This window comes from Pararge aegeria, chromosome 1, assembly GCF_905163445.1.
Source record: "Pararge aegeria chromosome 1, ilParAegt1.1, whole genome shotgun sequence".
Taxonomy (NCBI): Eukaryota; Metazoa; Arthropoda; class Insecta; order Lepidoptera; family Nymphalidae; genus Pararge; species Pararge aegeria.
In genome coordinates, this window is record NC_053180.1 from 7,761,400 (window position 1) to 7,788,927 (window position 27,528).

The 27,528-nt window shown below is 35.1% G+C and overlaps 3 protein-coding genes and 3 non-coding genes across 8 annotated transcripts; 5 read left to right on the forward strand and 1 right to left on the reverse strand.

Annotated features, from left to right (window-relative positions):
- The first annotated feature begins 56 nt into the window (after positions 1-56).
- On the forward strand, positions 57-2,392 carry LOC120624874 (peptidyl-prolyl cis-trans isomerase FKBP1A-like). Of its 2 annotated transcripts, XM_039891641.1 has the most exons (4): positions 57-387; positions 431-490; positions 576-736; positions 1,012-2,392. In XM_039891641.1, the coding sequence occupies exons 2-4, from the start codon at positions 454-456 to the stop codon at positions 1,138-1,140; spliced, it is 327 nt and encodes a 108-aa protein (XP_039747575.1). In that variant the 5' UTR covers positions 57-387; positions 431-453; the 3' UTR covers positions 1,141-2,392. The 2 variants fall into 2 exon arrangements, with proteins under 2 accessions (XP_039747575.1, XP_039747567.1); XM_039891633.1 differs by having other exon boundaries at positions 58-490.
- On the reverse strand, positions 2,388-3,589 carry LOC120624867 (peroxisome biogenesis factor 10-like). The gene has a single exon (XM_039891619.1). It carries the CDS (start codon positions 3,303-3,305, stop codon positions 2,493-2,495), a length of 813 nt encoding a protein of 270 aa, XP_039747553.1. The 5' UTR covers positions 3,306-3,589; the 3' UTR covers positions 2,388-2,492.
- Positions 3,590-4,100: 511 nt separating this feature from the next.
- On the forward strand, positions 4,101-25,200 carry LOC120625645. Of its 2 annotated transcripts, none has more exons than XM_039892753.1 (20): positions 4,101-4,250; positions 5,032-5,213; positions 5,496-5,574; positions 5,989-6,219; positions 6,572-6,714; positions 8,955-9,081; positions 9,162-9,264; positions 9,918-10,034; positions 11,704-11,807; positions 13,069-13,185; positions 13,817-13,942; positions 15,063-15,170; positions 16,120-16,290; positions 16,782-16,877; positions 17,254-17,360; positions 18,378-18,525; positions 21,168-21,269; positions 22,800-22,931; positions 24,115-24,264; positions 25,169-25,200. In XM_039892753.1, the coding sequence occupies exons 1-19, from the start codon at positions 4,101-4,103 to the stop codon at positions 24,253-24,255; spliced, it is 2,484 nt and encodes an 827-aa protein (XP_039748687.1). In that variant the 3' UTR covers positions 24,256-24,264; positions 25,169-25,200. The 2 variants fall into 2 exon arrangements, with proteins under 2 accessions (XP_039748687.1, XP_039748679.1); XM_039892745.1 differs by lacking the exon at positions 25,169-25,200 and adding an exon at positions 24,449-25,096.
- On the forward strand, positions 17,520-17,590 carry Trnag-gcc. Its single transcript has one exon. It is a non-coding gene; the product is annotated as a tRNA-Gly (tRNA).
- Positions 19,733-19,851, forward strand: LOC120627472. The gene has a single exon (XR_005658915.1). It is a non-coding gene; the product is annotated as a 5S ribosomal RNA (ribosomal RNA).
- On the forward strand, positions 20,143-20,261 carry LOC120627413. The gene has a single exon (XR_005658906.1). It is a non-coding gene; the product is annotated as a 5S ribosomal RNA (ribosomal RNA).
- Positions 25,201-27,528: the final 2,328 nt, after the last annotated feature.

Consider the following 27,528-nt stretch of genomic DNA (forward strand, 5'->3'; position numbering starts at 1 on the left):
TTTACTGGCTGGTCATACGAATAACTTAAAAAGTCACGAATCCTTTGTCACCGGACAAAAAGTGGCGAACAATACGCAAACTTTGTGAGAAGAAGTACCACTGAGACATTAGACACGTAGGAAACATATTATACTGAAAAACAAGATATATTCAAAAGAAGAAGAAGAAAAACAAGATATTTTGTTTGATACAAACTGTTCGCTCTCGGGAGCGATTCGAGTTCGGGAATGTGGATCAGTCATGAAATCTGACAGGGATAGTTTAGTAATGTCATTATGATGTTTTGTGAAATGTCAACAATAAATCCTAGAATCCTATGTCAATTAACATTTTCCAGTCGGCGCTTTGCGATTTTCAGGGATTTAGGGAAAATTAAAAATATTACTAAATTGTAAAAACCAGACCGAGTTTTCCACGTGTAAAAGTGTCAGTTCTCCTCATATTTTTTCAATATGGGCGTAGACATAGAAACTCTTTCACCTGGGAATGGTAATTAATTTCATGTGTAACGGTAAAAAAAAAATAGAGGAGATGATGATTTAGATGCTTAGATCTAAACCGGATTTTATTTTAGGTTCCACCTTTCCAAAACCTGGCCAAACTGTAGTGGTACATTATACTGGAACTCTTCAAAATGGAAAAAAGTTCGACTCTTCCAGGGATCGTGGACAGCCATTTAAGTTTACATTAGGAAAAGGCGATGTTATTAAAGGATGGGATCAAGGTTTAGCGCAGGTTTGTTTTTACAAATTTATTTTTATATATTGTGTGCTATAAAATATTAAAGTTCTTATATATGTTCTTCTTTTCAAAATTTTCCATATTTTCGTACAATTTACGCAATCCCAGTTAACGGGACTATAGTTGGATCTTCATGTTATCACTTCATACTACTATTTATGTGACATTTGTTGCAGTACTTCAGTCCAGCCTTATTAGATAGCATAAATTGTATATTTATAATTTGGTTCACCAATTCAAGTATTTGAATATATTTTTGGTTTCTACAGATGTCAGTAGGAGAGCGAGCAAGACTAACATGTTCGCCTGATTTTGCATATGGATCTCGAGGTCATCCAGGAGTAATTCCACCTAATTCTACATTAATTTTTGATGTCGAACTTTTAAGAGTAGAATAATTTAAACTTGCATTATTATTGATAAAAGTTTATACAAAATATTTGTAAGCCTTGAAACATTTTGTTGCTTTCAGTGCTTTATGCAACATTAATTAATCAATTATATATAACATACTATAACTTTTTTCTTGTGATGTCTGTCATCAAAATAGATGAAGTCATTTAGATTTTAGAAAAACATAGTTATCTGTTTTTTTATAACTTTATTAAAATAATATATTACATCAAGATGCATAGTAACATTTTCATAACATCAGTAACTTTACAGATACAGGTTTACAGATATTTTTTAATAATTTATTTATATAGATTACAATCTTGCAAATAATAATAATAATTTGCAATGTATATTATGAAACAGTATTCATTTGATTTTAGATGAGTAGATTGTGTCAATAAAGGTAATCATAATTGTTATTATTTGAACACAGTCAAATTTTGGTTTAATGTTTTGTAATATGTACACCACATGGATTGACATTATGAATATGTATTAGCTTTGTACATCCATCTCAAGTCATTCATTTTATTCATTCATTCTCTGGTGGCGGTAGTTGGAAATCAGTGGTGGAGAGTACAAATATTGATCATGTGCAATGAGCATACATAAACATTTTTATTCCAATTTGTAATACCACTTATATTAGTTATAGTTTGCACATTAAAAACAAATTCAGCTGTAGTGTAAGTAACCTCTAGTCAGCGTCTTAGGTTTGTGAGCGGCAGGACGGGGGAGGTAGACAAAAGTCAGAGCTAACTCACGTGTGCTGTTAATCCCCGCAACCATTATTGATGTGCGTCTTGTCAATCGCGCCCTCCCCCATCTCACTGGCCACTTACCTCAGGCGGTAACTAGTATTTGCAACTATACACTATAATTTTGTGTCAGTTATTACATTTTGTTAATAATGTATTTTTTTTATAATTTAGCTTTGAATCTCTGTCTTGTAACATTAAGAGATAGTTGCTTACATTATCGTGGTTCCCTTAAATAAATATTTCAATTGACAACATTTTTTTAGCTACTTCTACATATTGCTTTAAAGAAAATAATAATTAATGATGCATTTAAAAACATTTATGTTGTGTTCTATTAACTGTAAAATGAAATGTAAACAAAGTTAAATAATTAAATGCATTAAACAAAAACCTTAGTTGATGTAATTTAAATTTTTATATGTAAATAATTACTGCACCTCATTTTAAGCTTTGTAATTTGCTAAATATATAAAATAAAATGTGTCAAATAAGATATTTAGTTTAATTTTCTTACTGCATCATTCCAAATAAATATTTAATTTAAAAAAACTATTTTCTTAAATATATTTATTATTTGCGATCAGTCGCAAATGTCATGGACTGTAATTCATTAAAGGTACAACAGTATTCTTACTAAATGGAGAACGACACAACGGACAGCTGTCCAACACTCCATAACAGCATTGCATACAAAACAAGTGGCCACATTGCAGCACACTAGGTTGGATTATCTCTTCCAAACATGCAATACAAGATTTACTATTATCAACCTCATTTGGAAAATCTGACATATCATCCATCTGTTTTTTAGCTTGGTATAAACTTTGACCACATGAAATAAAAGCATGTAGCAAGGTAACTATACCCAATAACCTTAAATGAGCATAATATGCTGCTGCAGCTGGCCGCACATGCACATAATTTATCCCAGTGGCTGTCTTACCAATTTGCAAAGGCCCTCCAGTAATGTATGATAATGCCCTGTGTATACTTTCAATTTGTGGGACTACATTACTGAGTGTTTTCAATACAATTATTATTAAATTCTGTGCTTGTGGCTTCAAAGATGAATTTTGTACAATTTGCTTTTCAATATGGCTAAGCAACCTTCGTGTTAAGTTTTCTCCAAATGCTGAAAGTAAAATGCTAAGGAGACGACTACTAAATGAAGGCAGTCTGTGATATGTTTCATCAACTTGAACAATTCCAGAATATTCTTCTCCCAAAGTTTGTAAGTCCTTAAGTGTTGTGAATGATTTATACAATAACGAGGAAACTGGTATAGCTTTAGATGCATGATATGAGGGAACAAGTCTGGCTATGGAACCTGCAAGTTGTTTCTCATAGAGATCATCTTTTTGGTAAGCACGCAAAACTTCAGCCGGTTGTGCTACTGGTAAAGCCATTACACTATAATAATTAGAAATACACAGTACAGGTATTAACAATCTTTTTTTTTTTTTTAATAAAGGAACAGAATTCCTTTACTAGTCATTACTCATTAGCATTAGGTACTGATTACCCTGGTGTTTTTCTGTAATTCTGTCCACAGATAGATATTACCTACTACCTAGTTGTCACTTTTATTATTCACCAAACTATAGAGGTACACCAAACAAGGCTATCACTGCCCGGCGCCATCCTATCGATCTCCGACTATCGCTATCGCTGTTTAGTGTCATGTAACTGTCACCCGTGTTATTTTATTGATATAACTTAGGTAGGTACCGGATTTAAAATTTTACGGATCTGGTTTGTAGCCCCGTAACTGGGCTGTATGTAAGCCCTATTTAAACTATAGTTTCGCAGAGAAAATAAGCACTACGTAGTTTCACCTTGAACCCAGAGCCGCAGAAAAATATAATAAGAATAGTAGGCAACCAATGGCAATCCAACCAATCAAATTGCTGCTTTTTGTAAACAAACTATGAAATAACCAATAAAAATGTCTTAGTCTGTAAATAAAGCATCACTGTCACATTATACCAACATACGAAAATCATTTATTAATTGACCAATCGGCAATTTCTAAAAAACAGTTGAAGTTGAAATCTGTTGAAATCTTTAGAAGTTATAAACAAACAACAAATACTTAATTTGTTATCAAAATGTTAATAATTTCTGCGATTTGACGTTATATACATTTATATTTGATATTGACAATTATTTAATTTTCACTAACTTATCGATTCCGATATACAATGGAAGTTGACGGTATAGAAGAAAGCGGTTGTAAAAACCATCCGGATGGTGCCAAGTTTGCGAATTTAAAGGCATTTGTTAATGCTGCTCGTGAGTTTGAAGCTACTCATAGTGAATCTGCTGTAAATATGATGACCCGTTATTTAGGGGTATGTTTCCGAGCAGTTTGTTAACTACTAACTACTAACTACTACTAGTGTACTAGCTATTATTTCGACGTCCCTGGTGCGCGGTGAGTGCTGTGGTTACCAAGTGGCAGGTCCCAGGTTTGAACCCTGGCAGGGGCAATATGGGAAATTATAATTTCTGAATTTTCTCTGGTTATTGTCTGTTTATTTATGGTTTCTGCAGCTACTATCTTATACTGCATTATATAAGTTATTATGATCAGATGGGATTGCAATCAATGAGGTTTCAGTGAACATTATCCTTTTAGAGAGGTGACTTAGTTGGACGGCAAGAGCTCTTCAAAGAGTAGCAAGGCTGGAGTACCACAAAAATGGCTACCTAATTGCCCATTATTTATACTACCTACGTTTCTTCAGTTTTGAAAATTACAGGCTCCTTATTCTCAGGATTAATAGTAGACTATGTAAGCTATCCTTGCAACCTTTGACCAAGATTGGTTTAAATGTGAAGCTAATGCATAAATAACAAAGGCTAAATTTTTGAATCCCAGGAACTTACTGCTTTTCTGGCATAAAAGTATCTTATGTCCATATTTAGGAACCAAGCTATATATGTGCCAAACTTCAATATTGGAGCAGTACTTAAGCCAAACAAAGATACTGGAAAAAAGACACACTTTCCTTTTCTTAATATAGTAATGGATATTATAATAGTTAAAGTATAGTATGGATATATATAATTTACAAATTAACATAGTTTTCACTTTTGAGTTATAGCAACATGTCCATTATAAACTTTCAGTTAATAGCTTCATCATGTGATCTATCAATATTCTCACCTGGTCGAATTGAAGTGTGTGCATTCTTCAGTTCTCTATGGAGAGTTATGCGTGATGCAAGAGGTCCGCACTGGGCAGGTGTAGCAGTTCTTGCTCGGGCTTCGATAGAGCCTAGTGCAAGACATGCTCTAACACACACATACAAGTAAGTGTTATGTTAAATAAATAAATCCAATTGTTACAGTAGCAAAAATAATATAATTTATAAAACATCTTTAAATTGTTATATTTCTTTTAACAACAACACTTAACTATTACTTAAATTATCATTATAAAAAATGCGGCAAAAAGACAAATTGCTAGACCGTTTCATATTCTTCTTAACAAAATAAGCATTTATTTGAATAGAAATGTTACTTTCATTATAATAAAGTATAATGTAAATTGTATACTTGTGACCCTTATAAATATGTGGTTATTATTTCAGGTTTATGCCAATCTTAGCCCGTCTGTTATCTGACACAACATCAAATGACAAGAAAATGAAACTTCTTTCTGTGATGCAGGTAAATGCAACCCTTTGAGATTTTACTGTTTTAATTTGACACTTAATTTTGCTCTCCATTGGTTTAACATTGCCCCATAATATCCTAATTATATGAACAAAATATAAAAGTTAATATGTATAGTGTATATATAGTGGTATATAGTACATACATAGGTTAACACCTAGCTACTCACTACTATGTGAACATTTTGTATGTTATGAACACATCAAAAGTGCCATCTATGTGCCTATTTGATTAAAGAAATATTTAATATAATAACTTTGACTTAATAGTAGTTGTAGAACATAGATTCTAGGCAAAATTTTTGTTAGAAAGCTTATAAAGATTGTTAAAGCGTTTTAGAAAAAAAAAATATATACTCAGAATTATCTTTGCAGCATCTACTAATAGTTTCAATTATTAATTTTTCAGGACATCTCATATGGAATTAAAATTAGTTGGCAAGAATGTTATCTCACCAGACTAATGAAGCAGCTGACAGAGTGGATAACTCAACCAATGACCGAGCCGCAACACAGGACTATTGGCCACAAATCACTTACAGTGTTAGTCAATGTGTGTTATGGGAATCTACCTGCAATCTATGCATTGATGAGGACAGTTGACACCAAGAACTTTGTTGGTCATTTAATAAGTTTAAAGGTTAGTTAGTTTTCATTATTGGCATTAAAAAGCAAGAAGCAAGCGGCCCAGGACTATGGATTGTGGAACTCCCTACAAAAGACCTATGTCCAGCAGTGGACTTCAATCGGTTGAAGTGATGATGATGATGATGATTGGCATTTTCTTTAGGGTTGCAAAAAATATAATTACTAAATTTGAACCAGAAATGTGACTTGAAACCACTGTTTATAATAGAGGAAATTAAATATATGCTTGTAATATTGTTTATTATTTAATTTTTTTCATCTGACTATCAAAGAGACTCAGCTTAGACGAATATTAGTCGTCAAGTGATATGTAGAGCTATATAATACTGTGGTTTGTACTTTAGGATGGAGGTTATGGTGGGGTGGAAGTATGCCGCTTGTTATTATGTCTGTCTAATGGCACGCGAGGGTCTGCAAACACAAGGCAGCCAGATGTCACACACAGTTACTTGTCCTGTACTATGAAGACATTTAACAAAGCTATCGTGTATGTATTATTTCTTCTTTATTTTTTTCAAAAGAGTCACCAATATTAGGTCCTTACTTATGAAATTAGCGTTTTGTCGTACTGGCCGCTTTGATCTCAAATATCTCCTCTTTGGTAGGAATCGCAATTTCAAATTCATACAGCTATTTACTCATGCTTTTGTGTTTTTAAAACCCAAATTTATTTGTTTGTTCCCCTTTTGGTTTTGAAACCGCTCAAAGGAATAATTATGTGTATGGCGGCGGTGTCGCAAAAGAGAACAGTGCGTTTTTCGTTCCAACGTTTTCGTTCTGAAAATTTCGACCTGCAAAAAAGCCCCTTTACGTTTACGGCTGGAGACCAAAGTTGATAATAAAGAATTGAAGGCTATTCTATATGAAGCGAATCTATCGCAAACCACGACCGAACTAGCTTCAGGCTGCGGTGTGATAAAAAATTGTTTTAATGCACTTAAAGCAAGTTGGGAAGGTGAAAAAGCTTTAGAAGTTAATACCTATGAATTGAACAAGAAATTGCAGCAAACCGACAAACGCGCGTCGTCTGCTGTGTTACATTACTCAACCAGCACAATAATGAAAGGATTTTAAATTGAATCATTTACTGTGATGGAAAGTGGATCCTGTACGATAATTGAAAACGCTCATCGCAATGGCTAAACCCTGGCGAACCAGCAAATTCCTGCCCCAAGCGGAGCATAAAAAATAATACGCGTGAAGAATTAAATATTGTGAGCGTTTGGTGGACTAATGTCGGTGTCGTTCAATATAGCTTTCTTAAATCTGGCCAGACGATTACGACGGATGTCTTTTGACAGCAGCTGCAAACCATGATGGAAAAGCTAGATGCTAAACCACCGCTCTAGGCCACTCCTGCTTCAGAACAACGCTAGACCACACGGTGCACAACAGAGCCAGCTTTTAAATTAGAAAAGCTTCAATTTCAGATGTCTAAGATATACACCATACTCCCCAGACCTTGTTCCAACAGATTAACTTTTTTTTCCGATATTTGAACGACTTTGCAAGGGGAAAAAATTATCTCCAATGGATCAGTACAAAGCGTCTACAAAGATTTTGTTGATTCCCGTCCGAATGGTTTTTTTTAGTAAATGGATCAATTAACATGGCATGGCAAAAGTGCATAGATGGCTATTAATTAAATATGTTATATTTAAACAAAGACTATGTTCCTCCGTTACAAAACGCAAATTTCATATGTAAGGATCTAATATTAAAAACATAAGCTAGGTAACTTACTTCGTCATAAACCATATAGGCTTATGTGACAAAATAAATATTTTAATTTAGGAACTGGAATCACAAACCTACCAGCATGTATATATGTATATCATGTTATTTACAGTGTATATATTCTTAATTTTAATGAAATACTTTAATCAATTTTTTTTTCGCAAATTGCATTGCATTGCATTTCTTTAAGCCAATTGGCTTTAATCTATATATATATACTAGCTGTTGCCCACGACTTCGTCTGCGTTTGATTTTGTTTTTAAAGTATTCAGTATCGCTTAGCCTTAAGTGAGTATTGTAGTATATATATATAACATGTGACAAATAATTTGCAATAAAATAAAATTGCGACTTTAATTAAAGATCTAAGATATCCTATCTCTTAAGTTGGAGCAGACTGCTCACGGTGAGCCAATTTTATTTAAAATCGGTTAAGTAGTTTAGGAGTCCATCGCGGACAAACATTGTGACAGGGGATTTATATATATTAAGATATATATATATATATATAAATGGAACGCTGTTTGTTAGTCTCACTAAAACTCGAGAACGGCTGGACCGATTTGGCTAATGTTGAAATATTTGTGGAAGTCCAGGGAAGGTTTAAACGGCGAGAAAAATACGAAAAACTACAGCAATATACAGCAATATACATAATTATTCTGTACGTTTGTCACCAAATTCCTCTTATACAGCCGCACCGATTTTGATGAAATTTCGTGTGTGTATTTGAATGGATTCCTGGATGGTTTGAAAGTAAAATTGGACCCTGCTGTGGTGCTGCTTTAACGGGCAAGACGACTTCTGCCGGTTCCGCTATTAATAAATAAAAACCGTTATTTTGCAATAAAAAAGAAGTGACTGCCGATGAATGGATGATGATAATTCGTTTCACGTCATACGTCCCCAAAAAATATAAAAGTACTGAAAAGTATAAATATTCAAGAATTTAAACATGCAGATTTTCAGCTATTCTTTCTAAATTTTCAGCGAAAGAGATGCTACACAGTTACTTCATGCTTATACATTCATCAATGACTTATGTGCAGACAGTGATGTCAAGAGTTTCGTTCTTACATATCCAGATTTTTCAACTTCGCTTCAAAATTCAATGAAGGTAACCAATTATTAGTAATTTGAAACAGTTTTTATTTTGACATCCTATTTGTCTTTTTAAGTTTTATTTTTTTATTTCAGAGTATTGATGAATTATGTAAAGTGGTGCCAGATGATATGGGTGAACCGGAAACCAGCTGTTTAAGATATGTACTGAAGTTCGTTACGGTTTTGGTTAATTTAGGTATGACTATAGACAAGTAATTTTATTTTTATTATATATATATATATATAAATACTGTGCTATAACACGCATAAGTAAAGGTTTTGTGTTCATACTTATTAAAACATGCTATGCTAATGCTAAGAAATTAGTTTTGGATACTTGTGTTAAAAGTGGTGATAATGTTGTTTATAATGCAATACTCTAATTTCAGAGTTAGGGGTATATTTAACTGCCATAGAACCTCCACGTGGAGTTTTAATATTTTGTAAACTAGTCTTTCTCGACCCACTGTTAATGGAACTAAAGGAGAGGAGCAATTTTGAGAACAGATTTGGTAGTTTTGTTTCAATAAAAGCCTCTGAAAAATTTCAATATATTTTACGGATAATTGCCACATAAGGGTATTACAATAGGTAGATGTTTTTTTAAAACGTTGATTTTATGTGGTTTTGTATTACATACGCTAGATAGAGCTAGATCATAAAGCTTGTTCTTAGGTTTGGTTTATTATTTCGTATTTTATACTAACTCAAAGTTAGTTCATCTTAATTTTTTCTTCCTGGTTCTTTGTATAGCGTCTTGGAACCTAGCAATTTCGCCATATCAGCAGATTTTTGGATTCTTTATTGTGATGTGTGTTTTTTATTATGTTTCAATTGTTCACCTGTCAGATCTGTATTCACTTCGAAGTCACCACTGCCAGCTGGTCTGCCTGTGTATGAAATCTAGTCGGACTTGTTTGCCGGACGCATTGGAACTTTTCGCCGCTATTGTTTCGCAATATAGAGGTACAAACATCTTTATCTACTTACCCTCCTTAAATTAATAAAAATAAATATACTAAGACAATTCACACATCAGCATGTAGTCCCAAAGTAATGTTATATAAAGTATGTTTATGGTGTTCTATTATGAATATAATACACATAAATATATATAATACTAGCTGACCCCAGCGTCATCTGTCGGGCTGATTTGTAAATCTAAATCATGTCATGTCACCATGTCAGGTGCCACCCAAACGCATAACAAAAAATTCATTCAAATCGGTCCAGCCGTTTAGGAGGACTTCAGTGACATACACAGGCACATAAGAAATATATATATATAAAGATACAGATAAACACCCAGAAACTCAAAAACATCAATGTTCACCACACAAACATTTTCCAGTAGTGAGAATCGAACTCACGGCCTTGGACTCAGAAAGCAGGGTCGCTGCCCACTGCGCCAAATTGCTGTCACACAATCTTATTAACATGATGATAAGAAAATGTACATGTAACTAACAGGCCCAGTAAACATTGTCCTGCCTGGAAAAGCACCACGCCACATTAAATAGGTATCATATTTTAAACAAATTTGGTACCATGTCGACAGCAGCATCGCCAACCGGATATTTGATGCCATGTTTCATACTAGTACTATAAATGCTGTTGTGTGTGTGTCTGTGTGTTTGTTTGTCCATCCATAGCGCAGCAATAGAGCAACAGAGTGATGTAAAATTTTGGATAGAGATAGATAATGGGGCGGAGAGTGACATGAGCTACTTTTTATCCCGGAAAAATGCACAGTTCCCGCGGGAAGACACGCTTACGCTTACGTTTTGTCCTTCAATCACGCAGCAACAGAGTTTCGGATTGCCGTGATTTTTGGCATAGAGAGTGTTTATGAGGTAGAGTGGCGTGTGCTTTATTTTATCCCGGGAAGTTCCTGTGGGAACATAAGCTTATGCTTACGCTCACGTTGCGCTTGCTTGTTTTCTTTCTTGCTTGCTTGCTTGCATATTTCCAAAAATAGTTAAAAGGACGCAGAATAGAGAGACACAAGCGTCCTGCAATAGTGCACATTCATGATCAGCGTCCTATTCCGCCGGGCATTTTTTTTCAAATTGCCACGCGAGCGAAGCCGCGGGTAAAAGCTATTTTGATATTAAATAAACTTAATGACCTATTTTCATACCTACCTTAATATATAATTAAAATTTCGTATAAATCTTTTGGGCTGTTTCGGAGGAGCGCGACTACAAACACCGTGTTTATAAAATTCTGGCTGGACCAATTTTTATGATATTTGATTTTTTGGATTCCTCTTAGACCGGAATAGGATAATAAGTATTAAATAATAAAATTCCTCAAAAAAAATTATCCGCGTTACGAAGTTCGCCGGGACGGCTAGTTTATTATATAATAGACTAAGCAGCTTTTGCTGATGCGTCTATATAATTTCTTGTTGTTTTTGTCTTTTTGATGTTTGGCCAGTCTATTCTTAAATTGATTCATTGATACTAAGGTCACTATATCCTCGGCAAGGCATTCCATATTGATAAATATATGACTCTATTGCTGATAAAGTTCTTGGAAGGATTGGATGATCTTAGTCTGGGGTTTCTCTATTTTGAAAACATTTATTTCAAAATTCTAAATTTAAAACGTTACAATTTTTAAATTTTTTCAGATGAGGGTGCACTACCAAGAGAGCTGATATCAGTTATAAGTGATGGACTCCCAGGACTTTTGGTACCCCCTGCTTTGGAACCTGGGAAAGCCGGATTACAATGGGTATGAGTTTTATGAGCATTATTCGTACTGAAGGTTAGATGCTCAAGGTCAGATGTCAGGGGTTTTCATCCTAGAGTTTTTTTTTACCACTGCAAGTAAGCCCTTGACTGCAATCTCATCTGATGGTGAGTGATCACGCAGTCATAGATGGTACGAGGCAAATCTGTGTTAGGAGTGCGGCAGTTGTGTTGCATCCATACCCCTTATCGGTTTCTACGCGACATTGAACCGGAACGCTTAAACGCTTGGTGTGCATTTGGTCGCTAGGGGTGGTAACTAGCCACGTTCTAAACCTTACACCAACCCCAATCTGAGAAAATTCAATAAATCGACAAGGGCATGTTTCATATTTGAAAAACTGCCCTATGATGTTCGGCAGTATCTACTTTATCCAAAAAATATCTTATTTTTGCAGAAATTTAAGGTTATTTTGATATATATAAATAAAGTCACTCAAGGCCGGTTATGCACTTCGGGCGCGTTCAATAGGTATGGCGAGTGCACGAACGTTTACCTAGTGCCTCGCCTACTTAATGAAATACCCACTGATGTACAAGACGATATTAATCCTCGTAATATTAAGATAAAACTGAAATCCTTCTTTTTAAGTCACTTATGATCAATTTTATACACAACATAGTAAACTGGCAATAATGTTCTGTAGTTAACGTACCTAGACTTAATTCTCTGTTAGCATATATTACAAACCTTTCTTTTGTTTTCTGATGTAAGTCTAGCTATAAGTATTTTTTGTAAACTTTTATGTAAATAAATAAATAAATATATTATGACAATACACACATCGCTATCTAGTACCAAAGTGAGCGTAGCTTTTGTTATGGGTACTAAGTTAACTGATGAATAATATGCATAAATAATTGTATTACGCAGTAAACACCCCAGACACGGAATATACACGTGTTTATCACACAAAAATTTTCCAGTTGTGGTAATCTAACCTACAGCCTCGGACTCAGAAAGGAGTGCCAATCAGCCTTCAATAAAGCTCGAAGAATCGATGGACATTGGGGTCTTTACTTTAGATTACGCAAATTTGGAATTGTAGTTGTATATTTAATTTATTTAAAATTTTTCATTTTTTATTTTAACTAATTAGTTTTTTTTCTTTTTCAACCTGAGTGTCTTTTATATTCATTTTATGTTAATCTCCTAATTTTGTATATGGGTCTCGACCTGAAATAAAATAATTTTAATTTTATTTAATATTGTGAGCGTAAAAAATATATATTCAAATTTGCAGTTGCAAGTGGTAGGAGCTCTGTGCGAATCGGGTGAAACCCAGGAGCGCGTATTACAAGAGGTAACACCGGACTCCTTCGAGGACACCTTGTACGGTGTTCTGCAGTATACTTCCCAGGTAACATATGCTAAGTTGCCCATACCGTAAAAACGTTTTCCTTTTAAGAAGCATGACGAGCTCACTGCCTCGTTAATCTGGCTGTCGGCGGTAAAAAAAAACTTAGTACCAGAGTGAAACTTAGGAAATGGTTCTGGCACGTCTGAACGACGGAGGGCACATTAAGCCATCGGTCCCGGTTTTATCAATAAGTGCAGCGTGATGGGTCTATGCTCTGAACCCTCTACTTCAAGGGGAGTAGACAATGTTCAGCCGTGGGATGTTAAGAGGCTTAAGATGAATTGGGAAAGACTGAATTGGGATTACTATCATAGGTCATTTTAGTTTTTATGAAAGTAGGTTAACAAAAGTAGTTTTCATTTATACTTCTGATTTTTGTTTCACAAACTTGCTATTAAAAGCCCGAACTAAAAATTATAGGCAAATTTGAGCTTTAACGCTATATAAATAAGGATCCAATTTAATCTGTTGAAAATGTTTTCCATATCCGAAAACCACTCTTTTGTGAACGAGTAAATCGTGTACTCACCCTACTATAGTGGGCCGGTAATGAGATGATAATTATGAAAACTTCGCGGTCCGATGTGAAGTCGGTGAAATAGTAGTTCTTGAGCAGACTAATATTTTACAGAATGGACCAGTGGGAACGGAGACGGGCGTGCAGTGCGTTATTGTGGCTTGTCGCACCGGACTAGCCCTGGCGCCACTCTCGCGCCACTGGGAAGCTGCCTTCGCGAGAATGTTGGCACATCATCAGGTACTCTCAACACAATTAGTACTAGATCTGTGACAAAGCTCGTCCGGGAAAGTACTGACTACAGATTGCTTATTTCTACCACCAAGTAGTATTGCTGTATACCGGTTTTTAAAGCTTGTTTGCGGGTGCTATTATTGGTTGACGGCCGATTGGTGCAGTGGGCAGCGACCCTGCTTTCTGAGTCCAAGGCCATGGGTTCGAATCCCACAACTGGAAAATGTTTGTGTGATGAACATGAATGTTTTTCAGTGTCTGGGTGTTTATATGTATATTATAAGTATTTTATGTATTCATAAAAAAATATTCATCGGTCATCTTAGTACCCATAACACACGCTACGCTTACTTTGGGGCTAGATGGCGATGTGTGTATTGTCGTAGTATATTTATTTATTTATTGGCATATTATCATTTTACCTACTCCTTAGGTAGTTGAATACAACCGGATGAGGTTCTGCCTCAAAGGCGTCGCTAGCTGGGTCGCGGATGTGTTGGAAAGTTTTCTCGTGACCCAGCCACCACGGCTGGTGGCTGTCGTCACTAATTGCAACACCTTGGGGTTTAGTCGCGTAAGAGTCAGACATAACAACACCCCCCCCTGTATGCGGTAGTATTTGTAAAAATTTGGATTTCCCACGTAAAACAAAGGTGGACACAGGACGGCAGGACGTATTCCTAGCATGCCCTGCGAAGTGTTGCTGTTTTAATATTATTACTTTCTTATACTTCACTCGACATAACCCGTTCTCAACTTGTGGGCCATCTGCTTGGTCTGTCAATTATAACTATAAAATGAAACTAATGATTAAATTAAAAATTTAAAAAAAAACCCGGACAGAAATGCTGCTCATACCTAATTCCCTTTCAATACAATGAAAGAGCACTATTATATTGGTCAAGCCCTTACATTTGATATTGAGGGAGTTTTGAAAAAAAAAATGTAATCCGCCAGCTTGTAGTGGCGGCCTTCTTGGACTGATTTTTATCAAACATAGCGAAGAATACTCACGATTTATTTACCTTTAAAAAAAAAAACAAATAAAACGTTTTATCAAATACATAACAAATATAAACCCTGTGCGGTATTCGCCTCAGTTTTAATAGAGCTTTATTGGTTGCAGGTTAGAAAGTTACTGTGCGCGTGCCTCGCGAGCAATAACGGGACACGGCGGAGACAAATCTTGCAGATAATCAAGCATCATTACTTTCCGTCGGACCAAATGAATCAGGTGACACAGATACAGTTCAAAAACTTCTACTCATTTTTAGATGTAATATGACGTCAGGAAAATTCAATATGGCGGATTTGATAAACAAATTACCCAAGTATTAACACATATTTTATAAAAACTGTTATATCCCAGTAACTTAGTGACCGCCTTTTCAAACGAGCCTTGTTTTTCCACAACAGTGGCGTGCACTAGGATTCTTACCAGGGTGTGAATAGAGCAGGTAAATTGCATAAAACGACTAAAATTCTCCTCCTATACGAGTATTAGAGTATGCAGTGCTTTTGTGAATGTATGAAGTGCACGCCACTGTTCCACAACTATTATTTTGGATTAATAATTTTAAATTATACAGTCAAAGTCAAAGGCAAAAATCTTTATTCAAGTAGGCCCATAGGTGGCACTTTAGATGCGTACATGAGAATTACACCGTGGTGAGATGACGGCGATAACCATATTCGTAAACTTAAAATAAAAGCTACGAGGGTTCCAAACGCGTCCTGGTCTAGAAATAAGCCTACAACAAACTTAGCCGGGTGTTTTTTTTATTGTTATCACCATCTCACATTATGATTTAAAATTATTAGAAGAGCCTGGTTAGAGCAAAAATTCACACCCAAGCTCTTTAATCGGTTACGTAGTCCTTTACACCATAATAATTATACATATTGATTGTATTAAAAATAACTAAATAATGTCACACATTATCTGGGCTCAGCACAACATGTCTTCTTGAAGCTTATATCCTGGACTGCTGGCCATAGTCACCACGACGGATTGGTGATCGCAGTAGTGGCAGCTGATCGTACTGTGTTATATTCTGACAACTGTATTCTGATCTGTCTTCGCAAATAATCCCCTTTTAATCGCTGAATAAATCCGTCTCCCTCAGCATCCGAATCATAATAATGTATTAAAAAGTATTGTTGATAGTTTAGTTGTCTTGCAGATTTTCGGTGAAAGTCTCCACAACATGTCGGACGTAAGCGTGGAGAGTGCGTCTCCGCGAGTGGACGCAGACAGCGAGAGTCTTTGGGCAACCGAACGCCTCACACCCTGCCAAGAGCTGGCCATAAACACACTCATAAGCAGACTCAATGAGTCCTTACAAGCTGGCAAGGTACTTTTGTCCCCCCATACCTGTGATAGTCACTACAAACAGATATACTTGACGTTGAAAAAGGTTTTATTTTATAACATCTGCTGTTGAGCAATGATGCAATCTAAGATAGTAGCGAGCTAACAACTAATAAGAGGCATATATATTATATATATTATATTATATATAATTATGGCATTTATATCAAATTCAAACCCCTGATCGGTTTCTAAAGGGATCGTACCGGAACGCTAAATCGCTTGAAAGTCCGTTGATAATCAGATTAGGCAGAAGCCTCGCACCAGACCAGGTCGAAAATAATTCAGATATTTTGAAATTCCCAGTTTTCCCCCGCGGTGGGCAAGGAACCCGGGAGTTGCCACTGTGCTAGGGAGTTCGTCAGCTGGAAAAAACTAAGTTTATTTTTGAAATCGATATTTATATTTGGTATCGATAGCTTAAAAACACTTCATTTATTCACTTCAGTTATCACGCTTATCACTTTGTTACAGATAACCGACATAGCGACCTCAAGCGCCATGGAACTATACGGCTACAAATTGACGTGTTTAGAGCAGAGGCTGCATTCTCATGCAGTCACTTTACAGGTATAATAAAATCCAGATTTTATAGAACTAGTAGGTACCGCTGGGTAACGACATCGGGACCTCTAACTTATAAGACCCTGGCGCTCACCACTGCGTCGATAATGTTGTGTATTTAGCCACCGGGTACCAAGTACAAATAAGATGTTGAAAAATAATAATGTTGAAGTTTAGAGTTAGCAAAAACTAGTACCATGCTGTCTCTTTGTACTTTGTACAACGTGCTCACGTTACGGTAAAAATTATCCTATAACTACTACAAAATACCTATTGTCAAGCAGCGTAAATCGGTTGAAGTGATGTTAAGATAACGTAAAATCCCATAAAACTGTACTACCTATTCCGACCACTGGTGATAATTGAAATATATTGTTTACAGAGTGCAACGGAACATACTGCGTCTCTTCAACATGCGCTGGCGTTAATGCAAGCCACGAATACGTCCCAGCAAGACGTTTTATACACTACGCAGATGCAAAATGAGAAGTAAGATATTTATCGCACCACTATTTATTATTGGTAATATATGCTTGCCTTACTACAATTATTTCACTTGCAATGGAAATGTTCAGTGAGAGTAGCGGAGTTATGCGAAGACTTTTACAGTGTTCGTGCTGAATGCTAATTACACGTCAATTATTATAAGCATCGATGGTTCAGTGGTAGAATGCTCGCCTGCCACGCGGGCGGCCCGGGTTCGATTCCCGGTCGATGCAGATATCTTTTTTATTTTTATAATTTTTCTATCATTTATTTTTTTTCTTTTTTTTTTTTAATTATTTACAATGCTTAAGAATGAATTAAAAAACACTATTAAAAATTTATAAAAAAAAAACTTCCACCCTCCGCTTGCGGGGCTTTTGAATGCCCAAGCAACCGGTGGTCAGGGCTCCAGAGTGAGAAACCTCCTCAAAATACGCGCCTTTTCAAGGACTACTGCCTTCTGTATCCGACCCTTGATCCAACAACCAAAAAAAAGCTTCTTGAGATGTTGGTCGCAGCTTTTCGCGAGAAGACCATTGACTGAAACGACGATCGGAACAACAACGGTCGACTCAACATTCCACATGGCGGTAATCTCGTGAGCAAGGTCCAAGTATTTAGATACTTTTTCCTTTTCAGCTTTCACCAGATTATGGTCATGTGGAATAGTTATGTCAACAATTATTGCACGGCGCACTGATCGATCGACTAGCACTATATCAGGTCTATTAGCTGTAATATACCTGTCAGTGATAATCGTTCGATCCCAGTAGAGCAATGCACTGCTATTTTCAAGAACTGACGCCGGGTCGTACCTATAGTAAGGCATCTCAAAATCGATAAGGCTAAACAGAAGAGCAAGTTGTAATAATTTATAATTTATTGTTATAATTTAGTTTTTATAATTTATTGTTATCTCGTTAATTTTACATTTTCTTAAATAAAATTTAATATTTATAATTTTTTTTTTTGATAACAAAGTGACACATTTTTCTAATCTTATTCGTTTCTTTTTCATAGATATAAAAAGACCATAGAAGAGTTGCACAAACAATTGGAAGACGCGGAGAAAACTTTACAAAGTTTCCGAGCTAAACTAGCAGGAGAAAGGCTTGACAAAGAAAACCAAAAAGAAACGTTACATAAAGAGTTCAGATCCCAAGTAGCTGTATGTAGCTGTTTCTTTACATTTACATATAGTTTTTTTTTTGTTTTTTTCCTTTACATCTTAATCTTTGTAGATATTTTGATAGTAAAATAAATCTTTAAGATAGCGCTAGAAAAATAAGATAAAAGCGCCATCTATTGTCATTCCATTGTACTATAATGTTCTTTGGTTATGCAAATAGCTGGCGTCTAATGTAATTAAATATTATAGTCGGAAAAATGTAATAGGCCCGTTTTGACATTTGTGCAAGACCATAGAATGTAACTTGGAACGAAACTGAAAGAAACAAAAAAATAAAAATCATTTACATACAGTGTTTTAAAAAATACGTAAATTTTTTTGGGACGTTAAATAATATGAAAGAAAAGAATATATCGCGAGTATTCTTTTTGCGCTTACTTCATAGTAGCATGCAATTTATAATTGTTGCGAAACGTTCCGAAAACAGTTACGTTCTCAGTCTTTTTTTTTTTATACTAGAGCTGTAACCATTTTTTTTACTGAATATCGAAATTAAATATCTTTACTGCAAAGAATAAGCTTGGTTCTCAAAATGGGTTCTAAATAATGAGTCTGAGATGATGTATCTGACCAAGCGGCACATGACTGAGGCGTCCCCGCGCGCACTGCGCAGTTTTTCGTTCCTCATCTTGTAAAGTTGACTGTGCGCTCGTTTAAGTTTGATATATATTGTTTACTATTACGTTAACTATGGCTCTTCTATTTTGGACATTAATTTAAACATAGTGATTTGACTCGATTTTTGTGTTTGTTGTTATATAGTACTAACTCTGTTTCAACATGTTGAAAAGTGGACGTATAATCAACAGCCAGTCACGCGTATTGGTTGTGGTAGTTAAAGGAATACTTTGAACGAACGAACACTTTACAATACATAATAATATCAATCAAGTACTGATACAAACTTGAATTGATTTATCGTTTGTATCGAGTACAGAGTCTTATGGTTCCATAACTAGTTACGTCGCGATGACAAATGTCAAAACGGGCCTATTACATTTTTACGACTATAGTTCATATTTTGTTAGTTGCGTTAATTTTGAAATCGTAGGCTTGCGAATTAATATTTACTGAATAGTATTATATGAATGTTTGGAAAAATACATGATGCAGAAATTATAAAATAAAAAAAACAATGTGTTAATAGAAGTATCACATAATGATAATTATTTTCAACTTGACTGTTGCCAACGTCCATACCATGTTGAATACACCGGTTCTCGTCCGATCACCGAAGTTAAGCAACATCGGGCGCGGTCAGTACTTGGATGGGTGACCGCCTGGGAACACCGCGTGATGTTGGCTTTTTGTTTTTTTTTAATTTCATATAGTTTTATTTCTTTAGAGCAAAATACGTCATTATTATCATACAAATATGCAGAAGAAAAATAATTTCGTAAATCTTTTGTTCTTTATCGTGCTGTTTTTTTTTAGTTATGAATTATTTTGGGACTCAAATGAAAGCCTCTTTCGTGCCTGTTTTTTTGCCATGATGTATAATGTACCATTCCAAATATAAAATGCACTAGAATAACGTCTTTCAAGTATAAAATGTTCATAATTTACGTGCTGATGAATATTTATAATAAATTTATCGCCAACGTCCATACCATGTTGAATACACCGGTTCTCGTCCGATCACCGAAGTTAAGCAACATCGGGCGCGGTCAGTACTTGGATGGGTGACCGCCTGGGAACACCGCGTGATGTTGGCCTTTTTTTCTCTGTAAATATACAATGACGTGCGTTTCTCGCAAGAACTGGAAAATTACTTAATCGATCTTTTTGGTTTGTTTAGTTCGATCCTAAGGTTGTTGTTTAATTAAAAGATAATTAGGAAATTCGCAAAAGACAACCTAAAAGTAAAAATAATCAAAATTTTCAATTTTGTATTGGAGTGGTTACATCGGATTACTTTGTCGATTTGAAGGGCGGTAAGAAGATCACCGGGCCAATTAATCATAAAAAGAGAAGACATTCCTAATTTAGCACACACTATGCTAAAGACAGTGTTTGTTGAAGTGTTTGTGAAGTGAAGAAGTCGTCGTACAAAAGTGACCCAGTTAGTTAATATATCTAATATCTCCTATTCAGTTACAAAAAAGAAGGATAAAAAAAATAATTGTGTGTAGTGATGTATAAGAAGCATCGTTAATCGAGTGTCAGCTACGCGGTGCGGTGGCTGTATCAATCATATTGATTGGATTCGTTACATGCAGCTAAAAAGAAAAACTTAATTTGGTTAGCTGCATAATAATTCCAAACTATTGTTTTATTTTTTTATCACTGATGTAGTAAATTCCAATTTTTTTGAATATTGATAAGAGTTACTGTAGATCGGATAGATTATAGAGGCTTTTGATGTTCGATGTTAAAATATTACTCGTATTATTACTAAATGAAATTCAAAATTCGTGTATTTTAAGTAGGCCTAATATAAGCACTTCTACACGTCAAGTATGTCTTGTAGTTACTCTACCACCCGTTAGAACGATATACCGTATACGGTACAATAATGAAAGTTGGATTTATTTTATGCACGAACTGGACTTTAAAAAGTGTTATTAGTTTTACTATGCAAGCCTAAAAATTGCAGCCAACAATTTTTTCTTGTTTTATAGAACATAGAAAGTGAAATGAAAGCTCGCGAAAGAGAAATGGAGGAGCGCTACAAACAACTGGAACTAGACAACAGATCAGTGCAGAAGAAATTAGAACAACAGGTGGGTACCATTATGGTATTCTGTCGTAAGCTTTTATGAAACTGAACGAATCTTGTGCAGGCTTTGTACGCTCCCATGTTTAGGGGCGACATTTTTTTAAATCTTGATTATCCCTTTTTGTATAATTGTGATAATTGTATTAGTTGGTTTCTTCTTTGTTCATGCAGACACAAATCTTCGCATTATAGTGGTTAAAGTGCCGGTGAGTTAATCTATTCTTCTATCTTTATATTATACTAGCTGTTGCCCGCGACTTCGTCAGCGTTTGATTTTGTTTTTGAAGTATTTAGTATCGCTAAGCCTCAAATGACGGATTTGCTGCCGTTCGCTGAGGAGTTCTGCCCTCTATCTCCAATCACAGATCTACCCGAAATTTAGGCAAAATTAAAGAGATATTAAAACATCTAAAGTATAAAAGTAATTATTTAAATCGGTTATCATTTGACGGCGTTATGGTGTAAAATCGTCAAACACTTTCGTTCCCTCTCCCAAAAGAAAGAGCTTAATTTCGGTTTAAAAAGCATCCTATATCACTTCTAATACCTTCAGGAATATGTGTACAAAGTTTCGTGATGATCGGTTTAGTAGTTTTTGCGCGAAAGCGTAACAAACAAACTTACATTCACATTTATAATATTAGTAGGGATGACCTTAAAAAACCATAATGATTCAAACTGAACTTTACCCAATATTATTTTTGATATCAACATCAATATCAGCGCTGGCATGCGCGGAACGCGTTCTGCAACTTGTCGTCCATCGACCTGAGGCGTAGATGTTAAGCCTCATGTGTCTGTAATCACGCACTTAAGACACGAACACAGAAATGCAATAATGCTACTTAGAAGCAGGACTAAGCATAACTATTATGCAAGTCTTCTTAGATATCAAGTCATAAACTTGAAGTTTATGACTTGATATCAAGTGGCCGATGCCTGGCCATCGCATGGTCTACTCAGTGTTTACTGGCGAAGAATATTTTAAAGTTAGCTACGTCAAAAAATATAAAGTTCGCATTCCAAGGGGATATATCTAAAGCACAATGTTGTTATTGCCTTTTCATACTAAAACTGCTGAACCGTATTAATATTTTTTTTTTTTTTTTATTAGTGAAGCAGGTAGCACTGCAGACTTTACAACTATGCTGTTAAACTGTGTATTCACAGAGCCACCGCTTATATAGTATATAAAGCAGAGGTGTACACGGGGTTATTAAAGGGTTTAGATAATCCGGAATATTGTACTTTGGATACTTACGATTGTTTTTTACTCTAAATTATTTATACACTTTATTTGCACACCACTACAAGTTACAAAAATATAAACAGAAGCAGAAACAAGAGGCCGCCTTATCTCTTAGTAGCGTTGTCTGCCAAGCACCCTTATGATTAACAGACTGCAGGCGAATTTACTCAGAATTAAAAAAGAAACGACTTAAGGAGGAAGTGCTTTTGCATATATATACGAAGTGCACTTAAACCCCAAGAAATTGTCATTTTAAAACCCTACTCAATGCTACAATTTTTTCAGACGAACAAAAATAGCGAGTTAGCCAGCGTTCTTATAAAATTCGAAGAGCGAGTTAAACATAAAGACAAAAAGTTAGAAGAGGCTGCTACCGCTGAGGGCGCTTTAAGACGGGAAATAGATCAAAGGGACAATGTAAGTATATCTAAATTAAACATGGGCCAAATACTCTTTCTCGGTAATCGGCATAGTACTCAGCAAAATCGGCAGTTTTATAATATCTGTAACTCGGTCAATTAACTCGGTTAAAATTACGATCAAATGGTATTTGGATATTGTACTAAATCGAACTAAAGTAACCGCCGCCTCTGCTCTCGGAAAGAGATCAGGCGCTAAACTGACAGGGTAGCGTACTCTACGAGGCTCGGGCATGTATCACCGCCAATTTCCAAACATCGGGCTTTTACTATACTTTGGCTAATTCAGGATGATAATTTTGACAGCTTACCATGAATGAGGCCATCTATGAATTTTACGTGCTGACAATATTCATGTGTACTGATTTCCAATTATTTTAAAACATCGATTATTTGTTATGGATTATATAACGAGTAAATTAAAACCGAAATAACACTTCACAGCCTTTAAAGGTACATAATGTACTTTCTTTAAGACTTATCTGTAAAACCGAAAACCTAATAGTTTTGTGTACACAACTGCCATAGTTTTTACTAAAAGAAATCAGATAGGACTCTAACATCACATGCTAAATTAGAATCACTTGACGCCTGTCACTTAAAGGCGTCGCGTAGCGTGGGTACTATGCGCATGTCGGTCTTTTATCTTCAATAGGGTTGTCATAAGTTAACACTTAAAATGTTTTGAATTCGTTTGTATGGAAAAATAAATATTCTTCTTTTTATTTAAAATCTTAACAGGGTGATACCTTATGAAGTTTACTTATACATCCTTCAATATTATTTCATAGTTCTGTTACACGTTGTATATGTTATAGTATTCTTTCACAAATAATTGCGTGATAAATAATTGCAAATTACTGTAATATTTACATAATATCATAGTATTTTTAGATAATTGCGTTCATGGAATGTTTGTTTTTTTTTTTATTTTCTAAACGATTTCTAAAACTCTGTTTTGCGTTTTGTACATTACTTTTGATATATTTTACCAGAAAAATATTAAGCGATACGGGCATGCACCTGCCAAAATTATCGTCCTAAATTAGACAAAGCATAAGAATTATTGATAGCAAAACCCCATATTTTTCATTGGACCAACCTGGGGATTGAATCCAGACCCTCGTGATCTGCAGTCAAACATGCTCACCACTAGACTTATTATGATACTGTATCATCAGATGATAAAACAATTGGAGAAGACTGTGGTGGAACGAGAGAACAGACTGTACCAAGTGACCTCGCAGATGGAAGAAATGAAGCGCGTACAAGAGATGGTGGCAAAGCTTATGAGCAAAAGCACTTCTACAACTGCCAGTTAAAGTTTGGAGGTAAATAAATGTTACATTCTTTAACCTATCCTATAATGTAAAAAATACTTTTTAGTGGAAAATTGTGTTACATATATACATAAAACATGGTACAAAACATACAGAAAAATATGAAACATACATACGAGTACCACGCATTCTTCTTCGGGATATAGTTTTAAACAGTTCTTTTTGTTTCTTACAGTTTACAGAAGATGAAAACTGTCTTGGGATCTCATAATTTTTTTTTTTCGTAATTCCACCGTGTCCACTCAAAATGAATTGTAATCGGTTATATACAATGATAATGATTTTAAAATTAAATTTCATTGGTTAAAAGTAAACCTGAAATATATATGATGGTCATTAAATTTATAAAGTATTTTAACAAATGTTAAACTAATAGATGATTGCGTGCAATCTAAAAGCTTTTTCATGGCCTCGCTTACCATATCGACTCATTACAAACTCTATTTAAATTATCTTTAAATGTGAGATTTTCTGTGTGACATGAAATGTTGTTTTAAGTGTATGACGAGTGGCATACGCGTTGCCAACGCGTTGTCAACTCTTAAATTACTGGCACAAAAATATTGAAAACTTTGCTGTATGTCACATAAATTTTTTTTTGGTAATCATAGCATTATTTCTAGACCTGACAATAATTGTGTTTAGAGATTGATGTGCAACAGAATAATACTTTTGCAATTTGAACCATCGATTTTATTTTCATATGTATATAAGTAATGTTTTGATGTTAATGATTTTATGTCTTCATATTATGTATATGAAATGAATAATCATAATATTTTTTCAAACTCTCATTGATAACTCTAAACTGACCATCTACTGAATAAATAACAATACGTACCGAAACAATAGTTGAGTTAATCATTTCCACTTCCTTTTTCATCATCTTTAACAGACCACGGCTGGACTATAGGCCACGCCCAACAGGAGAGTTTGCCAAGCACTCAGACACTGGTGATCGCAGTGATGTCAGTAGTAGCACAGAAGACACTGCTGCTCGTTTTCCGTTATATTCCGTTAGGACATCCGCGGCAAAAGAAGTGATGGTCATAACTATATATATAAAATAACGGGCCCCAGCGCCATCTGTCGGGCTGATTTGTGAATCTAAACCATCCAGGGTTTAGATGGCACATTTATATGTGGCACACCCAAACGCATACCAAATAAATCATTCAAATCGGTCCAGCCTTTTAGGAGTTCATTGACATACACACGCACACAAGATATATATATATATATATATATATATATATTTATATATATATATATATATATATATATATATATTTATATATAAAGATTAGTATTTTCATGATGTACTTATTTATATTATCACAATATATATTTATTATAGGCCGCCTTAGCATGCCTAAATTTTTCATTTATTTATTGTTTTCTTATTTTGGGTTTTATTTATTATTTTATGTAAAATGTTTCTTCTTATATTCTGATCCGTCGGCACGGCACTCTCTCTTTACTCGTTAGTACATAAGTACAACGGATTGTTCTTGCCAACCAAGCCTGGAATCAAGACTGAGGATAAAAATAAACACATAACAGTTTTACGATTTCATTTTCATATTTTACGACGGCTCAATGTGTTATTCTAGTCACAAGATTTCTTACTTCGGTCTAGCGTAGAATTTCCTGTTGGAAACATCTAATACCATAGAGAAAGTCCAGTCATACTGCAGTCCGACGAAGCCCTCGAGTTAAGTGTGTGACGAGGAAAGTACCCTTTTTGGCCTAATTGGAAAGGGTCCTATAAATACTGTTCCGACGCTATCCAGACATGGTCTAGACAATGTACGCATTTACATTGATTTCATATGTTACTATCGGGCATTTATCAATTGGTTAAAGGGAAGGTCTTCTACCTTGTGTTAAATGCCATCTACTTTAAACTGTAGCACAAAACCTATTTTAGGTATTTTAATCAAATCTAAATTCAAATTAATTTTTTTTTTACTCTTGTATATCTATCATAAGCACTTATGAAGCGTTCATATCTATAATGTTAACATTATTGTGAGATGATGCTGATAACTACTTACATGTGTTTACTTAAAACTAAAGCTAGGAGGGTAAGAGTCCATAAGAAACAGTCGGTTTTTTTTGTTATCACTATCTCAAAGTCAATTAATATTTAGCTATTAATCGACGGGAATAGAACTATTGAGATAGAGGCAGACGATGATATAGATCAAACCAAATAAAGGCCTGCATCTGGCTGTCCGGTCGTAAATGGTTTGTATGTTGGTGTTATATTAGTATGGCCTTGAACTTCTGACGGCCCATTGGCCTATTTCTTTAGTATAGGGCTACTAACAAAGATGATATATTTTTACGTTAAACAATTTTTGTATCAAACTGGCGAGCTTTTGACGACAATTATTCTTGATGGAAATTCACGATAAGGGTTGAAGCGCGCTTATTTAGAAATTTCAATTAAATCTGGAAATACTTCTTCTTGACGACCTTCCTGGCGCAACGCCGGGTTCGATTCCTGGCAGGGGCAAATTAGAATTTATATTTTCTGTATTTTCTGAGTGGTCTGGTGGGAGGCTTTGGCCGTGGTTAGTTACCACCCTACCGATAAAGACGTGCTGCGAAGCGATTTAGTTTTCCGGGGCGATGTCGCGTAGAAACCGATTAGAGATGTGACTACCAAGCTCCCTAACATCCCCCAGTTATCCCGCTACCATCTTAGACTGCATCATCACCTACCAGGTAAGATTACAGTCAAGGGCTAAGTTGTAGTGGAAAAACAAAATACTAGGAATTATACTGGAAAACATTGATGTCGGAAGAGGTCTACATCTTATAAGTTTGTATAGGAGACATGGACAAAGAATCCTGCGAAATCACATGTCAATAACAAAAGGATGGCTCATCTCAAGATGACTCGTGGTTCTGAGGAAGAATGGCGACACCGGAACAAGATTGTGAATTTCCTGAGGACAACCACAAAATTATATCTTGTGTAAAACAGAATAAAAGCCAACATTGCGCAAATACTTATGGCGAAAGATCAGTTTATGAATAATAGGCAAAATATTGGCCATGAGAATAGTAAAATATTTTATGTGTTCTATACACATCTATACAATTATAATTATTTTATTGGAAGTATTCCCAAAAAAAATATGTCAATCTTGATATCGGTATAACTAGAGGTTTCACACATCTTTGCCCGCTATGAGTTTCTTAGAACAATTTATATCTTCTGTAGGTACTTGCTCAATAACTATA